Below are 23,034 nucleotides of genomic sequence, written 5' to 3'. Positions count from 1 at the left end.
CACTCAATATGCATAAGAATTCTTTCAGTAGCTAGCATCTGGCAGGGTGTCACGCTTCTGCATGGAGGTAGAATAAATATAAATGGAAAAACTGGAATCAGACTAAGAAGCACTTTCCATGCCCCACTGAGGACTTCAGTTGTTATTCTGTAGGTTCAAGGAAGCCACCTGAGGATGAGACCCTTTAGTGACAGTGTGGAAAATGGCTTCAAGGACAAAAGCTGTGACTCCAGATAAGAAAAATCCAAGGAAGAGATAATTTGGGTCAAATTTTAGTGATGATATTGGGAACAAAGAGAGTGGGTACTTTCAAAACATTTAAACTTTAGAAAAAAAATACATGTTTACATTTTTAAGCATTTTAGAATGTTCAATAAAAAGAGAATGAATCTCATAATCTTTCCTAATGAAATCATTAGTAACAATTTGGAGACTATGCTTCTGGTTTCTCTTCTCTATTACAATGATTAGTCATCTGTTTTTCATCCAAACTTTTAACTCATTCTTTCATACCGTTTTGTATATACCATTTATTTAGGGCTTGCTTTGTGCCATGTATCACTTTCAGTATCTTCATTTATTTGTAGCATTCTGTCTTTCCAATAATACTCTGAAAACTAGGTATTATTCTTACCCTTTTACAGATGAGAAATTGAAACTCAAAAGACCATAATAAGGATATTGCTCAAGGTTATACAGCTAACAAGTACCAAAGCCACATTTCCAAGTCTCACCATTTTTTTTTTAATTTAATTTTATTTTATTTGTGAACGTACTGTACAGAGGGGTTACAATTACATGGGCAGGATAATGCGTACATTTCTTACCAAGCATTGCAGCCTCCTCCTTTGTTTACCCTTCACCTCCCTTCCCAGCCTCCCCCCTCCCTCCCCAATCCCAATCCTTCTCCTTCCCCCCCCCCCACCCACCCCGCACCGACGTTGTAAAGCTCGTTTTGGACATGACAACTTGTACTTCTCATTGTTGCAACAGGTCCACCTGTATCCTTAAACAACTGGTTTTTCCCCATCTCCTCCACAAGTTATACTGACATCAAATATAGTGAAAGCAGGGGTTATACTGTGGGGGAGGGACATACAAAGCAACAAAGAGATAATCTTATAAATGCGTTAGAAACACATGCATGAAAGAAAAAAACATTAAAATACATATCTAAGGGTTCATTTTCCTGACATCACATTATCTGACGTTTTCCGCTTGACTCATACATATACTAGATATTGCAAATAAGGGAAACCATGGGACCTATGTTTCTTTGGGCCTGGCTTACTTTACTTAATATAATTTTTTCCAAGTTTTTCCATTTCCTAACAAATGGGGAAATGTCATTCTTTCTGATGGAGGCATAGAATTCCATTGTGTATATATACCACATTTTCTTGATCCATTCATCTACTGAGGGGCATCTGGGTTGGTTCCATATCTTAGCTATGGTAAATAATGCTGCAATAAACATAGTTGTGCTGGTAGCTTTAGTGTGGTCTTGTTTGTAAACATTTGGGTAAATGCCCAAAAGTGGGATTGCTGGGTCATAGGGGAGTTCTATGTGAAGTCTTTTGAGGAACCTCCATACTGCTTTCCAAAGTGGTTGAACAAGTTTACATTCCCACCAACAATGAAGTAAGGTTCCTTTCTGTCCACATCCCCTCCAGCATCTGTTGTTGTTAGAGTTCTTGATTTTTGCCGTTCTAACTGGGGTGAGGTGATATCTCAATATTGTTTTGATTTGCATTTCTTTTATGGCTAGGGATGTTGAACATTTCTTCATGTGTCTATTGGCCATCCTTCTTTCTTCTTCAGAGAAGTTTCTCTTTAAGTCTTTCGCCCACTTATTTATTGGGCAGTTGTTTCTTTGAGGATTTGTTGTTGGGGGGTTTAATTTTTTGAGTTCCAAGTATATTTTAGATATGAGACCCTTGTCCGTTGTATGGCTAGTAAAGATCTTCTCCCAATCTGTGGGCTTTCTATTGATCTTGCTAGCTATGTCATTTGCCCTGCAGAAGCTCTGCAACTTTATGCAATCCCATTTGTCCAACCTTTCTTTGATTTGTTGTGTTTCCGGGTCTCTATTCAAAAAATTTCGGCCAAGTCTCACCATTTTTATTGTTAGTGTATTTTTCTTTCTTTCTTTGTTTTCTTTCTTTCTTCTTTCTTTCTTTCTTTCTTTCTTTCTTTCTTTCTTTCTTTCTTTCTTTCTTTCTTTCTTTCTTTCTTTCTTCCTTTCTTTCTTTCTTCCTTTCTTTCTTCCTTTCTTCCTTTCTCTCTCCTTCCTTCCTTCCTTCCTTTTTTTTTTCTGATTCTGGGGCTTGAACTCTAGGCCCAGGTACTGTCCCTAAGCTTCTTTTTGCTTAATACTTGTACTGTACCACTTGAGCCACAGTGCCACTTCTGGGGTTTTCTGAGTGGTTTATTGGAGAAAAGAGTCTCATGTACTTTCCTGCTTGGGCTGGTTTTGAGCCGTGATCAGCCTCCTGAGTAGCTGCAATTACAGGTGTAAGCCACAAGCACCCAGCTTCTGTTAGTGTATATTTAAGATGATTTGAAGGCCCTATGGATGTTAAGGAAGAGGGAACTGTTAATACTCCTGTGGACCAGAAGACCCCAAGCAGCCCTAATAAGAACAGCTACATGGAATACTGATTAACTTCTTGTGAATCTCCTTGAAAACTTTGGACATAAGTATCATGGTACATTTACACATTAATCAATAGTGTTATTTAGGAGTATAATAACATACTATATTGAGCTCAGGTTTAACTATAAAGTACATGAGGCCAAATGAAATTCATATTTGTCTGTTTAACAGGAATATGTGATATAAAACGTGGAATGAAGAATATGTGATATAAAACATGGAGTAAAAAATGAAAAGGTCTTTCTCATCCTTAATGAATTTGTCTCCTGGCTTAAGCAAATGGTACTGCAGGGTAATGAAAGAACATGAGGATGAGGTCATTAAACTTCTCTCAGTGATCCATAAAGAACCATGGCCAGTGGAAGATGTTCCATAAGTGTAATGTCAGAATCATAAATAATCATAATTATCCTGTTTTTTAGAAGTTCATTACAAAATTTTCAGCTATAGACAAAAGTACTAAATACAAGAAACCTCATGAACCCCTGTCACTCAACCTTAGCAACCATCAGTATTTTTTTTTTTTTGGTCCAGTCGTGGGGCCTGAACTCTGTTTCATCCCTCTCCCCAATGCACCCATGTGCTGTTTATTTTTCCTCTGGCTGAAGATAATTATTATATAACCACAAAATTATTACAATGCTTATTGTTTAATAATAATTCTATAATCCCCAATACATAGCCCACACTCAAACTTCTTTGATTGCTTAAAAGATTAAAAACTCATCTGAGTGCTGGTGCCTCATGCCTAAAATCCTACTACTCAGGAGGCTGAGATCTAGAGAACTGAGTTTTTAAGCCAGCAAAGGTAGAAAAGTCCATGAGATTTCAACTCCAGTTAACCAGCAAAAAACTGGACTTGAGAACTTTCTCAAATGGTATAATACTTGCTGAACAAACAAGGCAAGCAATACTAGTCCCTAAGTTCAAACCATGGTACCTACAAAAAAAGGAAGGAAGGGAGGGAGAGAAAGAAATTGCTACCTAAGAAACTTCCACTGATGTTCAATAAATTTTATTTCTCTTTCATTCACACATATACCTAACAGATTCCATGTTCTCATGTCTCATTTAATTGTATACATTTTCTTTGTAATGTACATTTGACTCTCTGGGGTCCCTTGGATAATGTCTTTTGACATCACATTGTTTTCTGGTGCAGTAAGATATACTCAACCCTACTTAAATAGATCTGGTTCTTTTTGGTAAGAAATGATTCTTAGAGACTATAATCTGGATTCTAGGAGTACTTATTGACATTGAATTGTTATTGTTTCTAGGCCTTTTCAGTTGAAAAACTTAACTCATTTTTTAGAATAAAATGTTTCTAGATTAGAAGCAGACCTTCTCTACTCTTAAATAGGCCAAGAATTAGTAAATGGCATTTTATGAAAGTTTTCCAAATACTGTCTATCATTGTTTGCTCCCAACAATAGTAACAAAAGTCATTTCCCCTTACATAATACAATCTTTGTTCTTAAGTGGGAATGCTCTTACACAAGATCTTTCTTCTAGCCATTTTCTGTGTAATGATTACTGTAGCTTGCTGCTAGCTGAGACATTTGCTATTACATTCTGGCTTTCATTAAGTTTATAAAGGATCTTCCAGCATGCCATCATATGAGTAATGTGCTTTCTCTATATTTACACAATTAATTACAGCCCACACTATATTAGCCAAATTATAAATCAGGAAGGAGGATGTGATTCAGTTCTATAAAAGAGTGACTCAATTTCTCATCAGATTATCCATAACTGGCCATCTGCCATAGGTAGTCATTGTGGGAAATAGTGATTAGTCATAGTTTTCGTTCACTAGGAAACTAATCTGTCAGTAGACTAGATTAGGTAAAATACTGATTCTTTACCAGAACTAAGAATGGTAATATTAGCAGGACTTAAAACTTAGGATGGGTTAATTTATGGAGCACATATTTGTATTATATGCAATAACCTGTTAAATGTCAGTATCCTAGAGAGCTGTCAAGTTCAGAAGATAAATTCCCTTAAAGTGTATTTGAGAAGTCAGTGATTTCCCTATGTATCCAGTGTATTCCTAACTTTAAAAAGTTGTCATGGTAGAGAATGAAGACAAATCCCTGAGATGAACTGATAAGTATTTTGTCCCAGAGGAATAGTTTTTTTTAATGTTCTTTTGGTCCTCAATATAAATTGTCAGTGCATCACAGATGGTTCCAATAAACTTCACCAAATGGAAGGAAAAAAGAACTAATTATACCAAAACTTGGAGTGGAAAATTTTTATAGATGGTCTCAGTTTGAAAACTGAATTCAGAAATGAGAGACATTGGCTAGGGATCATGCAGCTTTTGTTTAAGCCAAAGTTTGACTCATTAGAGTCCTCTAGTACTAGGAAATTCAGTCAGAGTTTGAATTTAAACTGAATTCATTAAAAGCCTACTTTTGTGAGAAAACATTAAAGCTAGCCACTCTGGGGATGGGGTAATGGTGAAGAAAGGAACAATAAATAAGACATAGGCACCAAATGGGAATGGGAGAATGAATGGATAATGGAAAAAGTTACAGAATAGGTAAAACACATCCTCAGCAACTAATTTGTTTGGAATGAAGTGAAGGAAACAGACTTGTAACATGCCATACTAGAGAAAGAGAAAAGTGCTGAAGTAAAATTACATACAAGCTGTGTGGGAATGTGAACAAATAAAAATAATCCTGACCTGGGCTCCAGTAGCTCACTCCTGTAATCCTAGCTAATCAGTAAGCTGAAATCTGAGCATCGAGGTTCAAAGCCCGACTGGGCAGGAAACTTACTCCAGTTAACCACCAGAAAAACAGAAGTGGTGCTGTGGCTTAAGTGGTAGAGTGCTTGCCTTGAACTGAGTTCAAGCCTCATGACAAAAAAAAAAAAAGAATCCTGAATGGTGGATGATTACAAAGACGTCAAGTAGAAGACATTTGAACTTAAGCCTTGAAAATGAGAGGTCTTAATGGTGGATGCAGATGAAGGCATTCCATTAAAGGGAATGGCATACCCCAGGGAAATAGGGAATGTGATGGGAGGTGAAACAGAAAAGTTAGGTTTAGGACTACATTAGGAAAGTCTTAGTAATAAGCCTGGACTTTAACTGTACCTTGGTCTCTTTGTCTTGGTCAACAGCCTTTATTTTATAGTTTCTTAAATACATTATTAATGATTGACAGCATTTCAGAAAATACATCCTTTTTCCATCTTTCATAATGTCCTTTTTTCTAATTATTCAATGTGTATGAGTAGGCTGTTTTTCAAATTCTATTGATAAGAAAAATTGCTAACACTATAAATTGGCATTCCTTATATTCTACGAAGAATCGTGTCTATCTGAATATATTAGCATTTAATGGTACTATATGTTATTCCACAAGTATTCAAGTAATTCTTAGGATTATCATTCAGTTTAGGCAAGACAAAAGTGAATATATACTACCATGGTGCCTTGTTTGCTATTTCCTCTTCTGATTTTGTAAAGCAGTAGAGTAAAGTAGCCTGTTTCTTAAATTGTTAGGAAATCGATTTTATTCTTGAGTCTGAATTTTATGCAGATTCTATGAGGAACAGAACTTTTTTTTTTGAAAATGCTAAAAACAGGGGTTACAGTTATATAAGTCAGGAAAAGAGTCTATTATTATTGTTCAGCAAAACGTTATTGCTAAGTAACAAACCATTTTCAAGCACATTTCAAGTTTGTTTTTTTGTTTTCAAATATTTGATTTTTCCCTATTAAAAGGTAATCTTAATTCTTTCTGTTGGTATTTTACTATTTTGAATAATTCATACTAAATTTGAAAGATCCTTATGAGTGTTATGACTTTTTCAAAGATTTTTGAGACAAAGTTACAGTGTTTAATGAGCCATGTACTAATACCATAAAAATGAGAATTGTACTTTAATTGTAGTGTAAATGATTTGATCTTTCTAAAAACTTGATCAGGGTTCTTTAAAAAGTCTATTCAGTTTTTTTTTTTACTACTATAACTTCTTTTGTTCTATTCTTCCTTAATTTGTCACACAATTGTCAATTGTATCATTTCAATATGGGGCTTGTCTTTATTTAGGCTAAAAATTGTTCATTTCCCTGAAATCTTATAACACTGAAATGTGACTCAGGCCTAGATTGACTTTGATATTGAATTTGACATTTGAGAGACTGTCATTAATTAGAAATGGAACAGATCTAGTGTGCCAGTCCTGAACTGTTTCCTATAACAAATACTGGGTCTTCTACAGTAGTTTTGCAATGATAGCAATGAACCTATCAGTGGAAAACTTTTTACTGGTCTGTTGGTCATATTTACAAGTCTTCCTTGTCTTTTCCTGAACTCCAGATGGATATACTTTCCTGTCTTCTGGAGACATTATTTCTTGGATACAAGCCATCTCAAAGTTAATATACTCAATAACATTTCTCATTTCTTTTCTAACCCATTCCTCTGCTAGCTTATTCATATTGTTAAATGGCACCACAGTTTACTCAGTTATTCAAGCTAAAAGCAAGGAATTATTCTTTTCTTTTTCTTTTTTTTTATTGTGAAAATACTGTGCAGAGGGGTTACAATTACATGGGCAAGATAATGAGTACATTTCTTATCTAGCATTGTAGCCTCTTCCTTTGTTTCCCCTTCCCATCCCTTCCCATCCTCCCCCTACCCCCCAACCCAATCCTCCCCGCTCCCCCCCTTTCCCCCCCACCAAAGTTGTAAAGTTCGTTTTTGACATAACGACTTGTACATCTCATTGTTGTAACGGGTCCACCTGTATCCCTATTTAAACGATTTGTTTTTCCCCTTCCCCTCCACAAATTATACCAACATCAAATACAGTGAAAGCAGGGGTTATACTGTGGGGGAGGGACATACAAAGCAACAAAGAAATAATCTTATAAATGTGTTAGAAACAATCGCAAGAAAGAAAAAAAATATTTGAATACACATCTTAGGGTTCATTTCCCTAACATCACCTTATCTGACCTTTTCTGCTTGACTCAGACATATATTAGATATTGCAAATAAGGGAAACCATGGGACCTATGTTTCTTTGGGCCTGGCTTACTTCACTTAATATAATTTTTTTCCAAGTCTTTCCATTTCCTAACAAATGGGGCAGTGTCATTCTTTCTGATGGAGGCATAGAATTCCATTGTGTATATATACCACATTTTCTTGAATTGAGTTTCCAAGTTTATTTCCTGCCCAACTCTACCTCCAACATCAGCCCTTGTTGGTTCTTCCTCCAGACAGTATCCAGCATGTGCCCACAGCACTGTGTTCTGCTGCCACCCCTCCTCTGAGTTGCCATTGCTATTGCTAAGCTTCTGTTACTAACCTATCTCATCTCCAAATTCCACTCAGCTCCCCAGCCCACTTTGTGTTCATTACAGTTCATGTTCCACATGTAGTTCTGCCCTGCCCTTCCTTTGCTGTAGTGCAGGGAAAGGAACCCAGACTTCCATTCATGGTAGATGTGTTACAGCACTGAGCTATATCCTCAGCCCCAAAGCCATTAGGTTGAGTTAATTTCTTGCTTTAAACTCTCCAAAGGCTTCCTATCACTCTTAAAATAAAACCAAACTGCTTATCTTGGCTTACAAACCTGAGTATGATCTCACTTTGCCCTGTCCTACCTTGTACTGTCTTCCTCTTTAGCCTGCTGTGATACTACTCACTACTGTAACCTATATTCCACCACTCTAACTGTATTTCTTTTTTTTCCAACTCTTGCTTGTTTTTGTCTTATAGCCATTGTACCACTGCCTAGAACACTTTGCCCCTTCCCTTGACATTTGAATAAAATAAAATTAATTTGAGTAAAATAAAAATTAAAGGATCACACACACACAACTTACATACTTGCATTCTGTAATATTACCCAGTTTGTCTTCAGTCTTCACAACACTTTTTTATTTTTTTTTTTGGTCGGTCGTGGGGCCTGAACTCTGGGCCTGGGCGCTGTCCCTCAGTTCTTCAGCTGTAGGCTAGCGCTCTACCACTTGAACCTCAGCCCCACTTCTGGCTTTTCTGCTGATGTGGTGCTGAGGAATCGAACCCAGACTTCATGCATGCAAGGCAAGCACTCTACCACTCAGCCACCTTCCCAGCCCTTTCACAACACGTTTGAATGCATAAAACTAATTTACATTGTTTATATGCATCCTCTTCATCCACAAAATGCTCTGTCCTCACTAAAATAGGCAGGCTGTGATGACAATGACCTTGGCCTGCTTGCTGTTATATCTCAGTGTCTGGAGTAGTGCCAGGCACATTACAGATAATGGGTGTTGAATGAGTGGTGTCTGAATGAGCTGTAACAAATAGTATCTGTTTCCATTAGCAGCAGTATTGAAATGGTCCTTTTGAAATCATTGATGTTATTTTGTTAATCAGATAACAAAAGTTCTTTGTTTCTACCTTGTTTATGCTTTAGATATGAAGCCCCACAGATTGCCTTACGTTGTGGGATTATGCTGAGAGAATGTGTTCGATATGAACCACTTGCCAAAATTATCCTCTTTTCTGATCAATTCAGAGATTTCTTCAAGTATGTGGAGTTGTCAACATTTGATATTGCATCAGATGCCTTTGCTACTTTTAAGGTAATTTTTTTTCTGAATGAAATAGGTCATTTAGCTTCTGAAAAGGCAATTTAATTTTAAAAGGAAAAAAATTCTCTTCCTTAGGCATAGTTGTGGCCAATCACATGTGACATGGATCATAAGAAGCACCAGTAAATGAATTGTAGCCTGTGAAGCTAGTCTGTCACATGGAGAAATATAAGCTCATATGGAAAGCATTATAACATTAACTTTATTCTGCCATGCTATCTATGTGAAAAGCAGATTAAAGAGTATAAGCTTCCCAGGCCCAGAGTTCAAGCCCCACGGCCGACCAAAAACAAACAAACAAACAAACAAAAAGAGTATAAGCTTCTATATGAGATACATATGCACAGTATACTTCTGAAAGGATATAGGAAGCAGCAACAGACGTTACTTCCAGGGAGAGGAACTTGGTAGAAAGAGGAGAAAGAGAATTACAGTTTAGAAGATGGAGGCCATCACATTGTCTTGTCACTGTACTTGTTAAATTTTCACAGTGCTAAATACAATACTAAAGAATTATGTTGGTTATCTTGCCCATGTAATTGTAACTCCTCTGAACGGTATTCTCACAATAAAAAATAAAAACAATAAAGAAGAATTATGTTGCAGGCTGGGAAGGTGGCTCAGTGGTAGAGCACTTGCCTTGCATGCATGAGGCCCTGAGTTCGATTCTTCAGCACCACATAAACAAAAAGAAAAAAGCCAGAAGTGGCGCTGTGGCTCAAGTGGTAGAACACTAGCTTTGAGCTGAAGAGCTGAGGGACAGCACCCAGGCCCAGAGTTCAGGCCCCACGACCAGACCCAAAAAAAATAAAATAAAAAAATAAATAAATAATTATGTTGGCATTTTGATAGTATGACTGGTTAGCTCTGTATATTTGTATTTGATGGTGCAGATAACCATAATCATCCATACAATTATCATCTATAATCTACTTTGGCATGTAGGAAACACACATACAATTTATTTTTTAACTTAAAATGTTTAATTATGATACAATAAACATAAATTTTGCCATCTTAATAATTTTCAGTGTAAATAGGTTAGTATTCACTGCTGGGTATATAATCTCCTGAACTTTTTCATCTTACCAATTAAAGCTCTATGCCCTCTAAACAACTTTCCCTATAGTCCCTGGCAACCATTACTATTTCTGTTTCTATGTATTTTACCATCAAAAGATGTTCAGAGCTCATATCAGAAAAATGTACAGCTAATATTCAAAACTTACCAGACTTACATATCCAGTGAATATTATCTTCAAGTTTCCTATTTTAGAATAACATTTACTTATATTTGTGGCCCTACCATTTTTTAATGGGGCTTTAAACTTAGGACTTCGTGCTTTTGCTTATCTAACACTTGAGCCATATTTTGAGTTCCATCTTTTTGTTGGTTAATTGGAGATAAGAGATGTTGAGGACTTGACTTCCATGGGCTGGCTTCCCACTTTGATTCTCAGATCTCAGCCTCTTGCATAGCTAGGGTTAGAGGGGTGAGCCACCAGTGCCTGTCTTAACACTTTTTAATAGCTTTCCAGAGAAAAGAGAAAGTGATGTGCCGTGCTTAAAACTGTGTATCTGCAGGCTGGGATTTACTCAGCCTGTTCTGTGAAGGTGCCTTAAATCTGTTGTTGTTTTTTAAGTGTATTAGCTCATATGGTCATATGTGTGAGAGAGTAGAAAGTAATAACAGACAAGAGATTGGAGTGAGACAGTGGAAAAAGAGCCTAAGGAAAAGGGAAAACTGATGGAAGGAAAGGAATTGAGCATGATCTGTTGTGTGTTGGGGGGGGAGGGGGCCCTGTGGGCTGAGCATAGAGATCTTTTCAGTGTAATAAGAATGGAGCCGTGGTAAGTGAACTCTGGGCCTGTCAAGATTGGGGAGGCAGGTCTGTACAGCTGCTTGAAACACAATCTGTAAGGGAAACAAGGGCATCTTTAGAAATATAATGAAAATGAGGAAATTAAATGGCAAGAACTAGTGTCAAAAGGATACAGTGTAAGAATGATGGGAATATTGGAAGGCCATCCTGGTGGGGTGGGGAGATCCAAGGGACATGCTTACGCAACTTCAGCTGGCCTAGGAGGAGGGTGCCAGTTAACTGTGGCATTTCTGTTGTCACAAATGGGTGTCCACTTTGGAGGCAGTGCTGAATGCCCTGAGAGTAGGGAAGAAAGGTGCTACAGCACCATCCTTCCCCAGAAGTATCACTGAAAGTGACCAGCCTTGGAACTGGCCTGGATCAAATGGTAGGACACCATCTTTAAGCAAAAGAAGCCAAGCAAGTATGAGAAGCCCCGGGTTGAAGCCCCAGTATTGACACAACAAAACAAAAAGGTATTTAGTACAAGAAGCCAATTTCTTTGAGTGAAGAGTTTAGAGAGATTGGAGGTGAGGATGGGCACCACCTACTCCAATGTTCCACATGTTTCCATCCTGTCTGCCTGCCTCCTAGATTCTCCTTGAGATGAGGAGGGAGGAGGAAAGAACCCATGCCAGGAAGTCTTGGCAAGACAGGAAAGGACACAAGAGAGAAGTAAAGAAAGAGAGCTTCAGAGAAACTCAGTCTCAGTGGATGGGAACTGGCCATCAAAGATGGAAGGTGCCAGAAGAGTGAGGCAAGGCAGACAGACCCACAGTTGTACACAGTGTAATTTGTTCAGGACTTACAGACTTAAGGAAATGTGTCTTGGGCAGCAGCAAGAGAGGATTCTTGTAATCTAATACAGAATGAAGGGGTTTATATATGAGCTAGACTAAGGTAGTGTGCAGCCAACTGGAATGTACCTGGCCTTTCTCAAAAACTATTAACATATCCAACATCAGTTAAACAGTCTAGGGGCTTGGCTGACTATCTTAATGACTTTATTTACCCTATTGGGTTTGGGCTATAGGCCAAGGTCACCTGGCAGGCAGGATGGAGGTTTTGACCAAGATGTCTGTAGTCATGTTAAGCTGGAATCCAACAAGGGATATTAAAGAAAAGGGAGTAGAAGGAAGGCCATAGCAGAGCAGAATGAGGAGAGAAAGGAAAACCTAGGAATAAAGTCCAGGGTGTATGGGTGTGAGGCTGTGAGACATAGGAGCCTAATCCATTTCAGACAGCTTACTCTCACTGGCAATCACATATTGCACTTTGGCTACCCATCAACCTCCAGAAAAGGGGAAGCCAATGCTCAGGACAAGGTAGACCTCCCTTGCGTCAAACATGGCATTTAGCATAGGAAGACTTTCTACCAAAGTGCCTAACGCCTTAAAAATTGAGATGTTTTCTAATAACAGATATTGAGTCCTTCCACCCATCCCAAGTTTTTCTGTCTTTCCTGTTTGATAGCTCTTTGCTATCATGGCAACAAGTTAGCTCCTTTTAAAAAAAAAAAGAAAAATGTAAATAAGGTTTCATATAATTACAAGCATATAATAAGCTCTAATGGGGAAAATACATACTCAATGAATTATATGTATTTAAAAATAGCCCTGTTACCAGATGTATGACTCATGCCTATAATCTTAGCACTGAGGAAGTTAATGTAGGAGAATCCCAAGTTCAAAGCCAGCCTGTCCTACATATTAGGAGTCTGTTTCCAAAAAAGCGGGGGAAGGGAGGATGGGGGGAGAGGTTTTTGTTGTTTTGTGTGTGTGTGGTACTGGCACTCATAATCAGGACCTTGTACTCTTGCTTGGCTTTTTCCCACAAGGCTGAGGTTCTACTACTTAAGCTATATCTCCACTTCTGTGTAGACCCCTCTCTCAATAACAAGACTCTTTACAATCATCTCTTGTCTCTCCCTCCAAGGACCTGTGTAATTGAATGGCTTGAATTCCTTCTCTTGGCCACCAGATTATCTATATGTCCCTGAGCTAAGTTAATCTTTGAGTTTCATTTTCTTCGTCTGTGTTTCTTTTTTTTTTTTTTTTTTTTTTTTTTTTGGGGTCCGGTCATGGGGCCTGAACTCTGGGCCTGGGTGCTGTCCCTCAGCTCATCAGCTCAAGGCTAGCGCTCTACCACTTGAGCCACAGCGCCACTTCCGGCTTTTATTCTTTTTGCTTATGTGGTGCTGAGGAATTGAACCCAGGGCATCATGCATGCAAGGTAAGTGCTCTACCACTGAACCACCTTCCCAGCCCCCCATTTTCTTTGTCTGTGAAATGAAGAAAATAATCCCTGTCTCACACAGTTGTTACAAAGATTAGAAATAATCCATCAAGTATAATAATGTTTGGTACACTACTCAGCAATTCACAAGCCCTTAGTAAGTGGCAACTGCTACTGGCTTGACAGTCTCATCCATCCCTGAGAATATCTGTCACTCTTCCCCAAGTTTCTCCTAAACAGATCTGCTAGAAATGTCAAGGTCAGATTTTACTGTAATTTTTATATAATTATTATACTATGCATAACTTAGCCATATCCAATCAGAATTATTAAGTACTAGGATAAAAGAACACACTACTTCAAATACTATTAATTTGTTATTTTTTACTTATTTATCTATATGCTAGTACTAGGGCTTGAACCCAAGGCCTGGGCACACAGTTCCTGAACTTTTTTGCTTAGGGCTTGCATTCTACTGCCCCACTCTACTTGTAGTAGTAGTTGTTGTTTGATGATTGACTAAAGATAAGAGTCTCATGGCTTTCCTAAAAGGCTGGCTTTAAATCACTATCCTCAGATCTCAGCCTCCTGAGTAGTTAGTATTATAGCTCAGAGCCACTGGCACCCAGCTATGTTTGTTTTTTAACTCTTTTTATTTTATTTTATTTTATTTTATTTTTGTCGGTCGTGGGGCTTGAACTCTGGGCCTGGGTGCTGTCCCTCAGCTCTTCAGCTCAAGGCGAGCGCTCTACCACTTGAGCTACAGCGCCACTTCCTGTTTTTTAACTCTTTTAAATTTGACCTTTTATTCTTGACCATTTTCTTATATATGATAAGGTTCTTCCAGTTTTTGCATATATATACTTATATATGTACATTTGAGGACTTATATATCTTATAAACACACTCAAGCTGGTTATATGTGGCAGAGACAGACAGAGGGCTTCTCATATGTTGGCTATGTCCATCATATAGTTGTTGAAGGAATCCTACTTTATCATATGATATTTTCCTATTTTGGGTTTGGTATTTTTAAGTTATTTCTTTTTCTTTTTTTCTTCTCTACACTCCTCCACCCCCTTTCCCCCTTGCTCTTGGAACTTGAAGGGTCTGGTTCTATTTGGGTCCTAACTCTGACTTGTCTCCTTTCTCCCTAGGACTGCACTAGTACATAAAAACCTTTCTAGACAGCAGTGATTAGTCAGTGCTCTGCTGCAGCTGTGGAAGTGCCCAGTCCTTACTCTGCACCTGATGATTGTAACAGGTGGAGAACTCCCACAGTGTCTGTGGTAGCCTAGAATGAAAGCCCTTCTGCACCAAGTTAGCTCAGAAAATCCCCAGTGCTGCTTAGTGTAAGAGCACCAATTTAGATAGTGTGAAGCCCTGAGTTCCAACGAAAATATCACCACTAAGAAAATAGCTGGACGTGGTAGCGCATGCCTATAATCCCAGCTATGCAGGAGGCATAGGTAGGAAGATCAGACCCCTAAATACCAATAATAATTACATAAAGTAAAATACAAAGACTATAGCTGTGGCTCAGTGGTAGAGTTTTGCATAGCATTCACAAGCTTGAGTTCAGTGCCCAGCACCAAGGGAAAAATAATAGGTCAAAAATGCTTTGCCTTTTCTATGACGTTATATTGCGACATACTTTTGGAATTTTTTAATTAAGTATGCATTAAAGTATAAGGCTTTATCTTGGGAAACATTTAAAAGATATTTTTCTTAATTAAATTCTACACAGCACCTCAACAGGATATTTAGCCTCTAAGCATACAAAAGGGATTAGGTCTTTCACATTAAGGTAAAATAAGGATATTACTAAGGCATGAGATAAACACCCAAAAGTTTCATGCTTTTGTGCAGTTTTCTGAAAGTTTGTATCTGTAATAAGATAGAAACAATTCACCCCATCTGTGAAAGGATGCTTTGTGACACTTAATAACTTGCACTGTGCACTCAACAGAAAACAAACAGGAAATTTCTGAGATACCCCTGTTAAATGTCATCCCTGTATTTCCCAGGGTCCAAAGCACCTCCATTTAAGAGTGGTTAGGAAAGTAATGAGAAGTTAAATCCTCAAAAATATGTTAAACTTTTGAGGTAAAGTTTTACATCATTCACTTTTTTTTTTTTTAATGAGTGCTAGGCACAGTGGCTCACACCTCTAATCCTAGCTATTTGGAAAAAGAGAGCAGAAGGACTGAAGTTTGAGACCAGTCCAAGCAAAAAGTTAGTGTCCTATCTCAACAAAAAGGCTGAGCATAGTGGCATGAATCTGTGAACCCAGAAGGATCATTGTCTATAACTAGCCCAAGACAACATATGTGCGACCTTACTTTAAAAATAAACTAAAGCAAAAAGGGCTTAGAAATGTGTCTTCATTGGTAGAGCACCTACCAAGCAAATGTGAGGACCAAGTTCAAACCTGCTAGGAAAAAGAAGGTGAAGCCAGGCCTAATGGCTTGTACCTATATTCATTCCCAGTATGCAGGAGGCTGAGGTGGTTCATGTTCAGGAGTTTGAAACTAGCTTGAGAAATAGTAATACTTGTCTCAAAAAAAAAAACAAAAATGGTTACTAGTGACATTTTTTAGCCTTACATTTTATTTTAATTTTTATTATAACTGTAGAGTTAATAGTTGAAGAATCGTACTATAAATTCAGTTCTTCTGTGTCATATTTTACCAGTTACTTATTTCTATGATAAATCTAATAGTAATGGAAATTAACAACACTAGTTTAATAATGTATTCTTTGTTTAACCTGAAACAAACTTTGTATTTCTCATCCTAAACTACAATAAGAATGGAATCAATTTGGTGGTGTAAACAAAATACTCTTTGCAGCTTTTACATGTTTTAAATTAATGGATTTCTCAAAATATAGAAATAAAGACTTATTTTAAATTTTAGTTAACTACATAAAATTTACTAGCCATAGTAATTTTGTTTTACTTGCTTGTTCTCTTTCTAGGATTTACTAACCAGACATAAAGTGTTGGTTGCAGATTTCTTAGAACAAAATTATGACACTGTAAGTATAAATCATTTTTAAGACTATACATCTTTCTTTCTTCCTTTTGTTATTAAGGAGTTGGCTGGGGTCCTTTTGTTACACTCGGATAGAAATTGTGAGTATGTGATGTAGAGTTCTTGTAGTGTCTCTTATTCTTTTTTATTTTTAAATTTTATTTTATTGTAAAGATGCTGTACAGAGGGGTTACAGTTACAGGAATAAGGTAATGAGAACATTTCTTGTCAAGCATTGTTAACCCCCTTCTTTGTTTTTCTCCCACTATCCCTTCCCTCCCCCACTTCTCCCCCGCACCCAGAAGTTGTAAAGTTCATTTCCAACATAGTTTCTTGTGAGTATCATTGTTGCAATGGATCATCCTGTGTCCTTGTTTCAGCATTTTGTTATTCCCCTTCCCCTTCCCAAATTAGATAACTGTATATACAAGATGTACCAAAATCAAGTACAAGTATGTTTTCTCCCCATAGTGGGGAGAACATACAAAGGAAACAAAAAAAAATCACATAGTACATTAAAAACAACAACAACAACACCAAAGACCTCTTGTGTCCATATCTTGGGGTTCATTTCCCTTCGCATCATCTTATATGGTCATATGTACATAGCTTTTGAGTTTTCTGCTCATCTGATAAAATTATCCTAGACATACTATTTCCCTCATTATTGCATATGAGGGAAACCATAGTACCTATATTTCTTTGGGTCTGGCTTATTTCACTTAATATGATTTTTTTCAAAGTTTTTCCATTTTCTAATGCTGTGTCATTCTTTCTGATGGAAGCATAGAATTCCATCATATATTAGTGTCTCCTATTCTGAGTCTTTGTGTGCCAAAAGCTTATGGACTGTTTTGACAGACACAGAGGCTTGCAAGAGCTTCAAGCCCAAAAAGCTAGAGACTTAGGACTCCATACCTTATAAGCAGAGAACTACAGATCTATGTGATCAGAAGCTTACTGCTTTTGGTTTGAATTGCCAGAGACTCAGTACTCAATAGCTAGCAAAATCCTCAGCTCTGAGCAGCAGCTAACACAGCAGCATTTAGCAAAACTCAGGGTAGCTAGTGTTACAGTTCTCAAGCTTTGGGCATTTGCAATTTCCCAGCATTCAAGGCATGGCAAATCTTGGGAACTCATCCAGTGACCGGGACCTTCGTTATACTTCCACTGTCCTTCAACATCTGCCACACTCTCCACTACTGCCACTTTTGCTGCCATCTTCTTTGTATTATCAGGTTAGCATATTCTATTTATGACTAAAGCCACAAACAGGCAAGAAAAGACCATTTGGGCCTAATATTACAATGATATAACAATATTACATGAGGCAATCGGGTGTTTCCCTTTTTCTTTTCTTTTCTTCTTTTTTTTTTTTGTCAGTCATGGGGCCTGAACTTGGGCCTGTCCGTAGCTCTTCAGCTCAAGGCTAATGCTCTACCACCTGAGCCACTTCTAGCTTTTTCTGCTTATGTGGTGCTGAGGAATCAAACCCAGGGCCTTATGCATGCAAAGCAACACTCTAACACTGAGCCACCTTCCCAGCCCCAGTGTTTCCCTTTTGAATCAAGTGAGTTGAATATCCAGCTTATTAGCCAGTTTAGGGGGGATGGGTGTGGCATGCAAATTAAGGAATATATTTGTACCAATCTCAGCACTGCTTCAAGTTCTACTAATCATAGGCTTCTTGCTGTGTAACTACCAAGTAACGTCCTCTCCCATCTTGAGTAAGAATAGCTGTAGGGTCATTTAAGTTTCATTGAGGCTTGTCTTGCCTGGGATGCTACCTTTCAAAGCCATTGAAAGTGGTCTGATGTGGTTGTGACTGAAACAAGGACTCCTGGAGCAGGAAGTCCTAGCATCAATTATAGTAGTCCTTACTGATAAAGTGTTCTCAGAGTGTAAAGAATCTAAATCAGCCATGCTGTCATGCTAGCACTCTGACTAGTTGCCCAAGATAAAACTTCTCAGCTCACAGTTCCTCACTCCAGGCTGCCAGGCACAAGTGAAGGATCTTCCCACTGCCATTCAAAGGCCTGAACTTAACCACAGGTGGTAGGCTGGGGATTGCAGGATGCTTACAGTGGAGACTTTTGAAAAACAGAAAAAAAAGCTCAACATAAAAAACATTCTCAACAGCATTCAACAATGCCTCATAGCATTTGACAATATTTAACAATGGTTAGGGGCTGGGAAGGTGGCTCAGTGGTAGAGCACTTGCCTTGCATGCATGGGGCCCTGGGTTCGATTTCTCAGCACCACATAAGCAAAAAGAAAAAAGCCAGAAGTGGCTCTGTGGCTCAAGTGGTAGAGCACTAGCCTTGAGCTGAAGAGCTAAGGGACAGCGCCCAGGCCCAGAGTTCAGGCCCCACAACCGGACCCCCCCGCCTCCCCCCCAAAAAGAAGAAGAAACAATAGTTAGCCACTGCTTTAGTCTCTAGGGAGAACTAGATCCTATCTGTCTCACTTTCTCATCTTAAATATTTAGGCAATCATTCTTATCATGCATAAGTGAAATAAACCATACTCAGCCATAGACCTGATAATTTAGGAAAATTGAGGTTGGTAGGAGGTCGGGGTTCTCATCTTTCACATCTCTTTCTGTTGTGCTGCAGAGCTTCCAGTAATGACTTGCTTACTTTGATCTTGAATAGAAAAACTCAGGAGTATAAGTCAGTGATAGTGTTTGCTGGTCATATAGAAGATCTGCCCTAGTACAATCAAAAAGTAGTAATAATTGGGCACCAGTGGCTCATACCTTTAATCCTAGCTACTCAGGAGGCTGAGATGTAAGGATTTTGTTTTGAAGCTAGCCTGAGCAGCAAGGTCTGTTAAACTCTTACCCAATTAATCATGAAAAAGCCAGAAGTAGCTCAAGTGGTAGAGTACTAGCCTTGAGCAAAAGAAGGTTAGGGACAGTGCCCAGGCCCTGAGTTCAAGACCCAGGACCAGACAAAAAAAAAGTGATAATACTTGTTGGTGAAAGACAGTAGATAATCTTGCACCTTACTAAAATAATTTTACTTAGTTTTATATAATTAGATTTACTAAATAACAGAAATACCCTCTTAGCCAGGTGCCAGGGGCTTATGCCTGTAATCCTAGCTACTCAGGAGGCTGAGATCTGAGGACTGCAGTTCAAAGCCAGCCCAGGCAGGAAAGTTATGAGATTCTTACCTACAATTAGCCACCAGAAAACCAGAAGTGGTGCTGTGGCTCAAGTGGTAGAGCACTCTCCTTGAGCTGAAGAGCTGAGAAACAGCACCCAGGCCCAGAGTTCAAGCCCCATGACTGAAAAAAAGAAAAAAAAAGAAATATCCTCTTTCAACTTCTTCTCCAATGGTGAACTGAACACATATTTTTCAGATTCAGCTGAAATGTCTCTCTTCTAGGATGCTTTCTCTAATCCTACTCTTTTCCCCAAATATCTTCTCTCAGTTTCACTCTCTTTTACCCACTCCAATTTTTCACAATTGTATTATTTTGGTCTGTAAGTGTCTTTCTGGCTGCCCCTGAGCAGCTCAAGTGGCAGAACCTCATTTGTAGATCTTTAAAATCTGCTTACTTGCCTTGCTTCTAGACTGGATTGTCCTCTTTACTAACTCTGTGGTCCTGGACACATTACTGCATCTTCTGTCAGATATATCTTACATCAGAAGGCTCTTGATGGAATTTGACAAGATTTGAATATTTTAGCACAGAGCTGTGATAAGTACTCAGTATTAGTTTTATCATTATTTATTATATCCTTAATAAAATCTAACTTCAGCCGGGCACTGGTGGCTCACACTTATAATCCTAGCTACTCATGAGGCTGAGAAATGAGGATCGCAGTTCAAAGCCAGCCCTGGCAGGAAAGACTGTGAGACTCCTATCTCCAGTAAACCACCAGAAAACTGGAAGTGGCGCTGTAGCTCAAGTGGTAGAGTGCTCGCCTTGAGCTGAAGAGCTGAGGGACAGCACCCAAGCCCAGAGTTCAAGCCCCACGACTGACCAAAAAAAAAAATAATATCTAACTTCCTTCCTTATACTGGGTGGTAACTAGTAAGTGTTGGAACAGACCCATGCAAGAGCCACCATGGTTTTCCTAAATACATAAAAAATTCAAACAGTATGATTAAGTAGATCATAGCTAGAACAAATCTAGAAACAAAACTATAAATTTATTCCTATTGATTCAGTTGTCATAGCACAGTCCTGTCTAGCTAAAACATAATGCCCTGCCACAAATATAATCACCATGTGACTTTAAATTTTCTAGTTCACCAAAAAGGCAAAAAAAAGTTCATTTAAATTATAATATACATTTATTTAACCCAGCATATTAATGTATATTAATGATTGAGCTATTTTATATTCTGTTTTCATACTGAGTCTTTGAAATCTGGTATATATTTATACTTACAGCACATCTCAATTTAAATGCTCAGTAGCAGAAGTGGCTGCTGTGGCTCAAGTGGTAGAGTGCTCGCCTTGAGCTGAAGAGCACAGGGACAGCGCCCAAGCCCAGAGTTCAAGCCCCACGACCAACCAAAAAGAAAAAAAAGTATAGTTTAGGGCTGGGAAGGTGGCTCAGTGGTAGAGCGCTTGCCTTGCATGCCTGAGGCCCTGGGTTCGATTCCTCAGCACCACATAAGCAAAAAGAAAAAAGCCAGAAGTGGCACTGTGGCTCAAGTAGTAGAGCGCTAGCCTTGAGCTGAAGAGCTGAGGGACAGTGCTCAGGCCCAGAGTTCAAGCCCCACAACAGAAAGAAAAAAAAATGCTCAGTAGCCACATATGGCCTTATATAAATAACACAGGTTTGTGAGTGATGGGACAGATTATAGCCATGACCCAGAATGATGATCCTGGTGGTTGGTGGAAGCAGTAACACCTGAACTTATTTTTGTTGAGATTTATTTTACATGTATTAGTTTTACTACTCTTTGCATTGCCATCTCCTAGCATAATAATTGTAGTAATATAATATGCTGTCTAAACAGACCACCTAAATATTTATATTAATTCTCAAACCAATATATTTTTTTAATTGTTTACTGAGACAACTGAAGCTGTCTTTGGATTTAGGATCCTCTTGCATTAGCCTCCTAAGTGCTAAGATTATAAATGGGCACTGCCATGCCCAGCAACAAACCCATAAGCTGGGCTTGTTAGTTTGTTTTTGTTTTGGTATGTGTATGTATGTGTGTCCTGGGGCTTGAATTCAGGGCCTGGACACTGTCCCTGAACTTTTGTGCCCAAAGCTAGTGCTCTACCACTTAAGTCACAGCTCTATTTTTTGCTTTATTTATTTATTTTTGGTGGCTAATTAGAAATAAGAATCTCACAGACTTTCCTGTCTGGGCTGGCTTCAAACCATAATCCTGACTACCTAGAATTACAGGCATAAGCCACCAGTGTCCAACCAAACCAATAAATTTTAAATATTTGTGTGCATGCTATTATTACCAAACCTATATATTTTATATTACAGGAGTTTATGTCATTAAGGGCAAAAAACAATGTATATATGTATATATACAATTGCTAGTATGCTCATTCTTGAGCTTTTACTTATCTAACCTTGAGTTTTATATAGATATGTCTGACAATTTCATGGTTTCACAGACACTGTGTCTGCTGGGTTGGCCTGGATACTTACTCTGAGAGAGCATTCATGTTTTCCTCAAATATTTCATACTTATATAGTCAGTCAGATCTTTTCTCCTTCCTTCCCTCCATCCTTTCCTATTTTAGAGAAGGTCTTGCTATATAGTCTGATCTTTCTTTGAACTCAAAATCATCCTGATTGTGGCTCCCAAGTTCTAGAATTAGACATAGTTCACTGACCATGCTCACTTGACTCCATGTTTCTGGGCTTATGCTGGGACAGAACTAATGGATGAAGGTCAGGGGATGATAATAGATCCTTCAAAGACGTGCCCCTGGTGACCTACTTCCTCTAACTAGGCTCCACCTCCTAACTGTCTACTCAGACAAGAGTTCACCAAAGGATTAATCTGTTGATAATGTTAAGAGTTGCCATAATCCAATTACCTATCAATAATAACACCAGCTAGAGATCAAATCTTAGACATATGAGCCTTTTTTAATGCAAACCATAATATCCCCTTTGTATCTGAGAACTGAACAAATGTCATTTATAAGAAAGAATATACCATGATTTTAATGTGATCTACATATTTTAGCTTTTATTTTCACTTTAATTCTCTACCAGTGGTTATTGTTGTGCACAGCTTGCCTTACTACACAGGCGCGCGCACACACACACACACACACACGCACACGCGCGCGCACACACACACACACACACACACCCATGCTCTGCTCTCAGAAGCTGGGACTACATTCTTGTGCACAGCTTGCCTTACTACACAGGTACACACACACACACACACACACACACACACACACACACACACACACACACACACACACACACACACACACACACACACACACACACACACACACACACACACACACACACACACACACACACACACACACACACACACACACACACACCCTCATGCTCAGCTCTCAGAAGTTGGGACTACTCTTCCTTTCTTGAATTCTCTTGCCTTCATCCAGACTGCTTGCTCTTCCAGGCAGTGTCTCTGATCAGTA

The 23,034-nt window shown here is 38.5% G+C and overlaps 1 protein-coding gene across 8 annotated transcripts in view; it reads left to right on the top strand.

Moving 5' to 3' along the window:
* Cab39l (calcium binding protein 39 like) overlaps positions 1–23,034 on the top strand; it is a 106,881-nt gene that overhangs the window by 64,420 nt on the left and 19,427 nt on the right. For all 8 annotated transcript variants that reach the window (XM_042685716.1, XM_042685710.1, XM_042685712.1 and 5 more), the window contains 2 exons: positions 9,095–9,263; positions 16,349–16,408. In XM_042685716.1, coding sequence (XP_042541650.1) covers positions 9,095–9,263; positions 16,349–16,408 — 229 coding nt within the window. The remainder of the gene's footprint in view (positions 1–9,094; positions 9,264–16,348; positions 16,409–23,034) is intronic.

Source organism: Dipodomys spectabilis, unplaced genomic scaffold (genome assembly GCF_019054845.1).
Source record: "Dipodomys spectabilis isolate Male_0828 unplaced genomic scaffold, ASM1905484v1 ptg000095l, whole genome shotgun sequence".
In the NCBI taxonomy this organism is placed as follows: domain Eukaryota; kingdom Metazoa; phylum Chordata; class Mammalia; order Rodentia; family Heteromyidae; genus Dipodomys; species Dipodomys spectabilis.
Note: the sequence above shows the minus strand (reverse complement) of the source record. Positions and strands in the feature narration are given on the sequence as shown.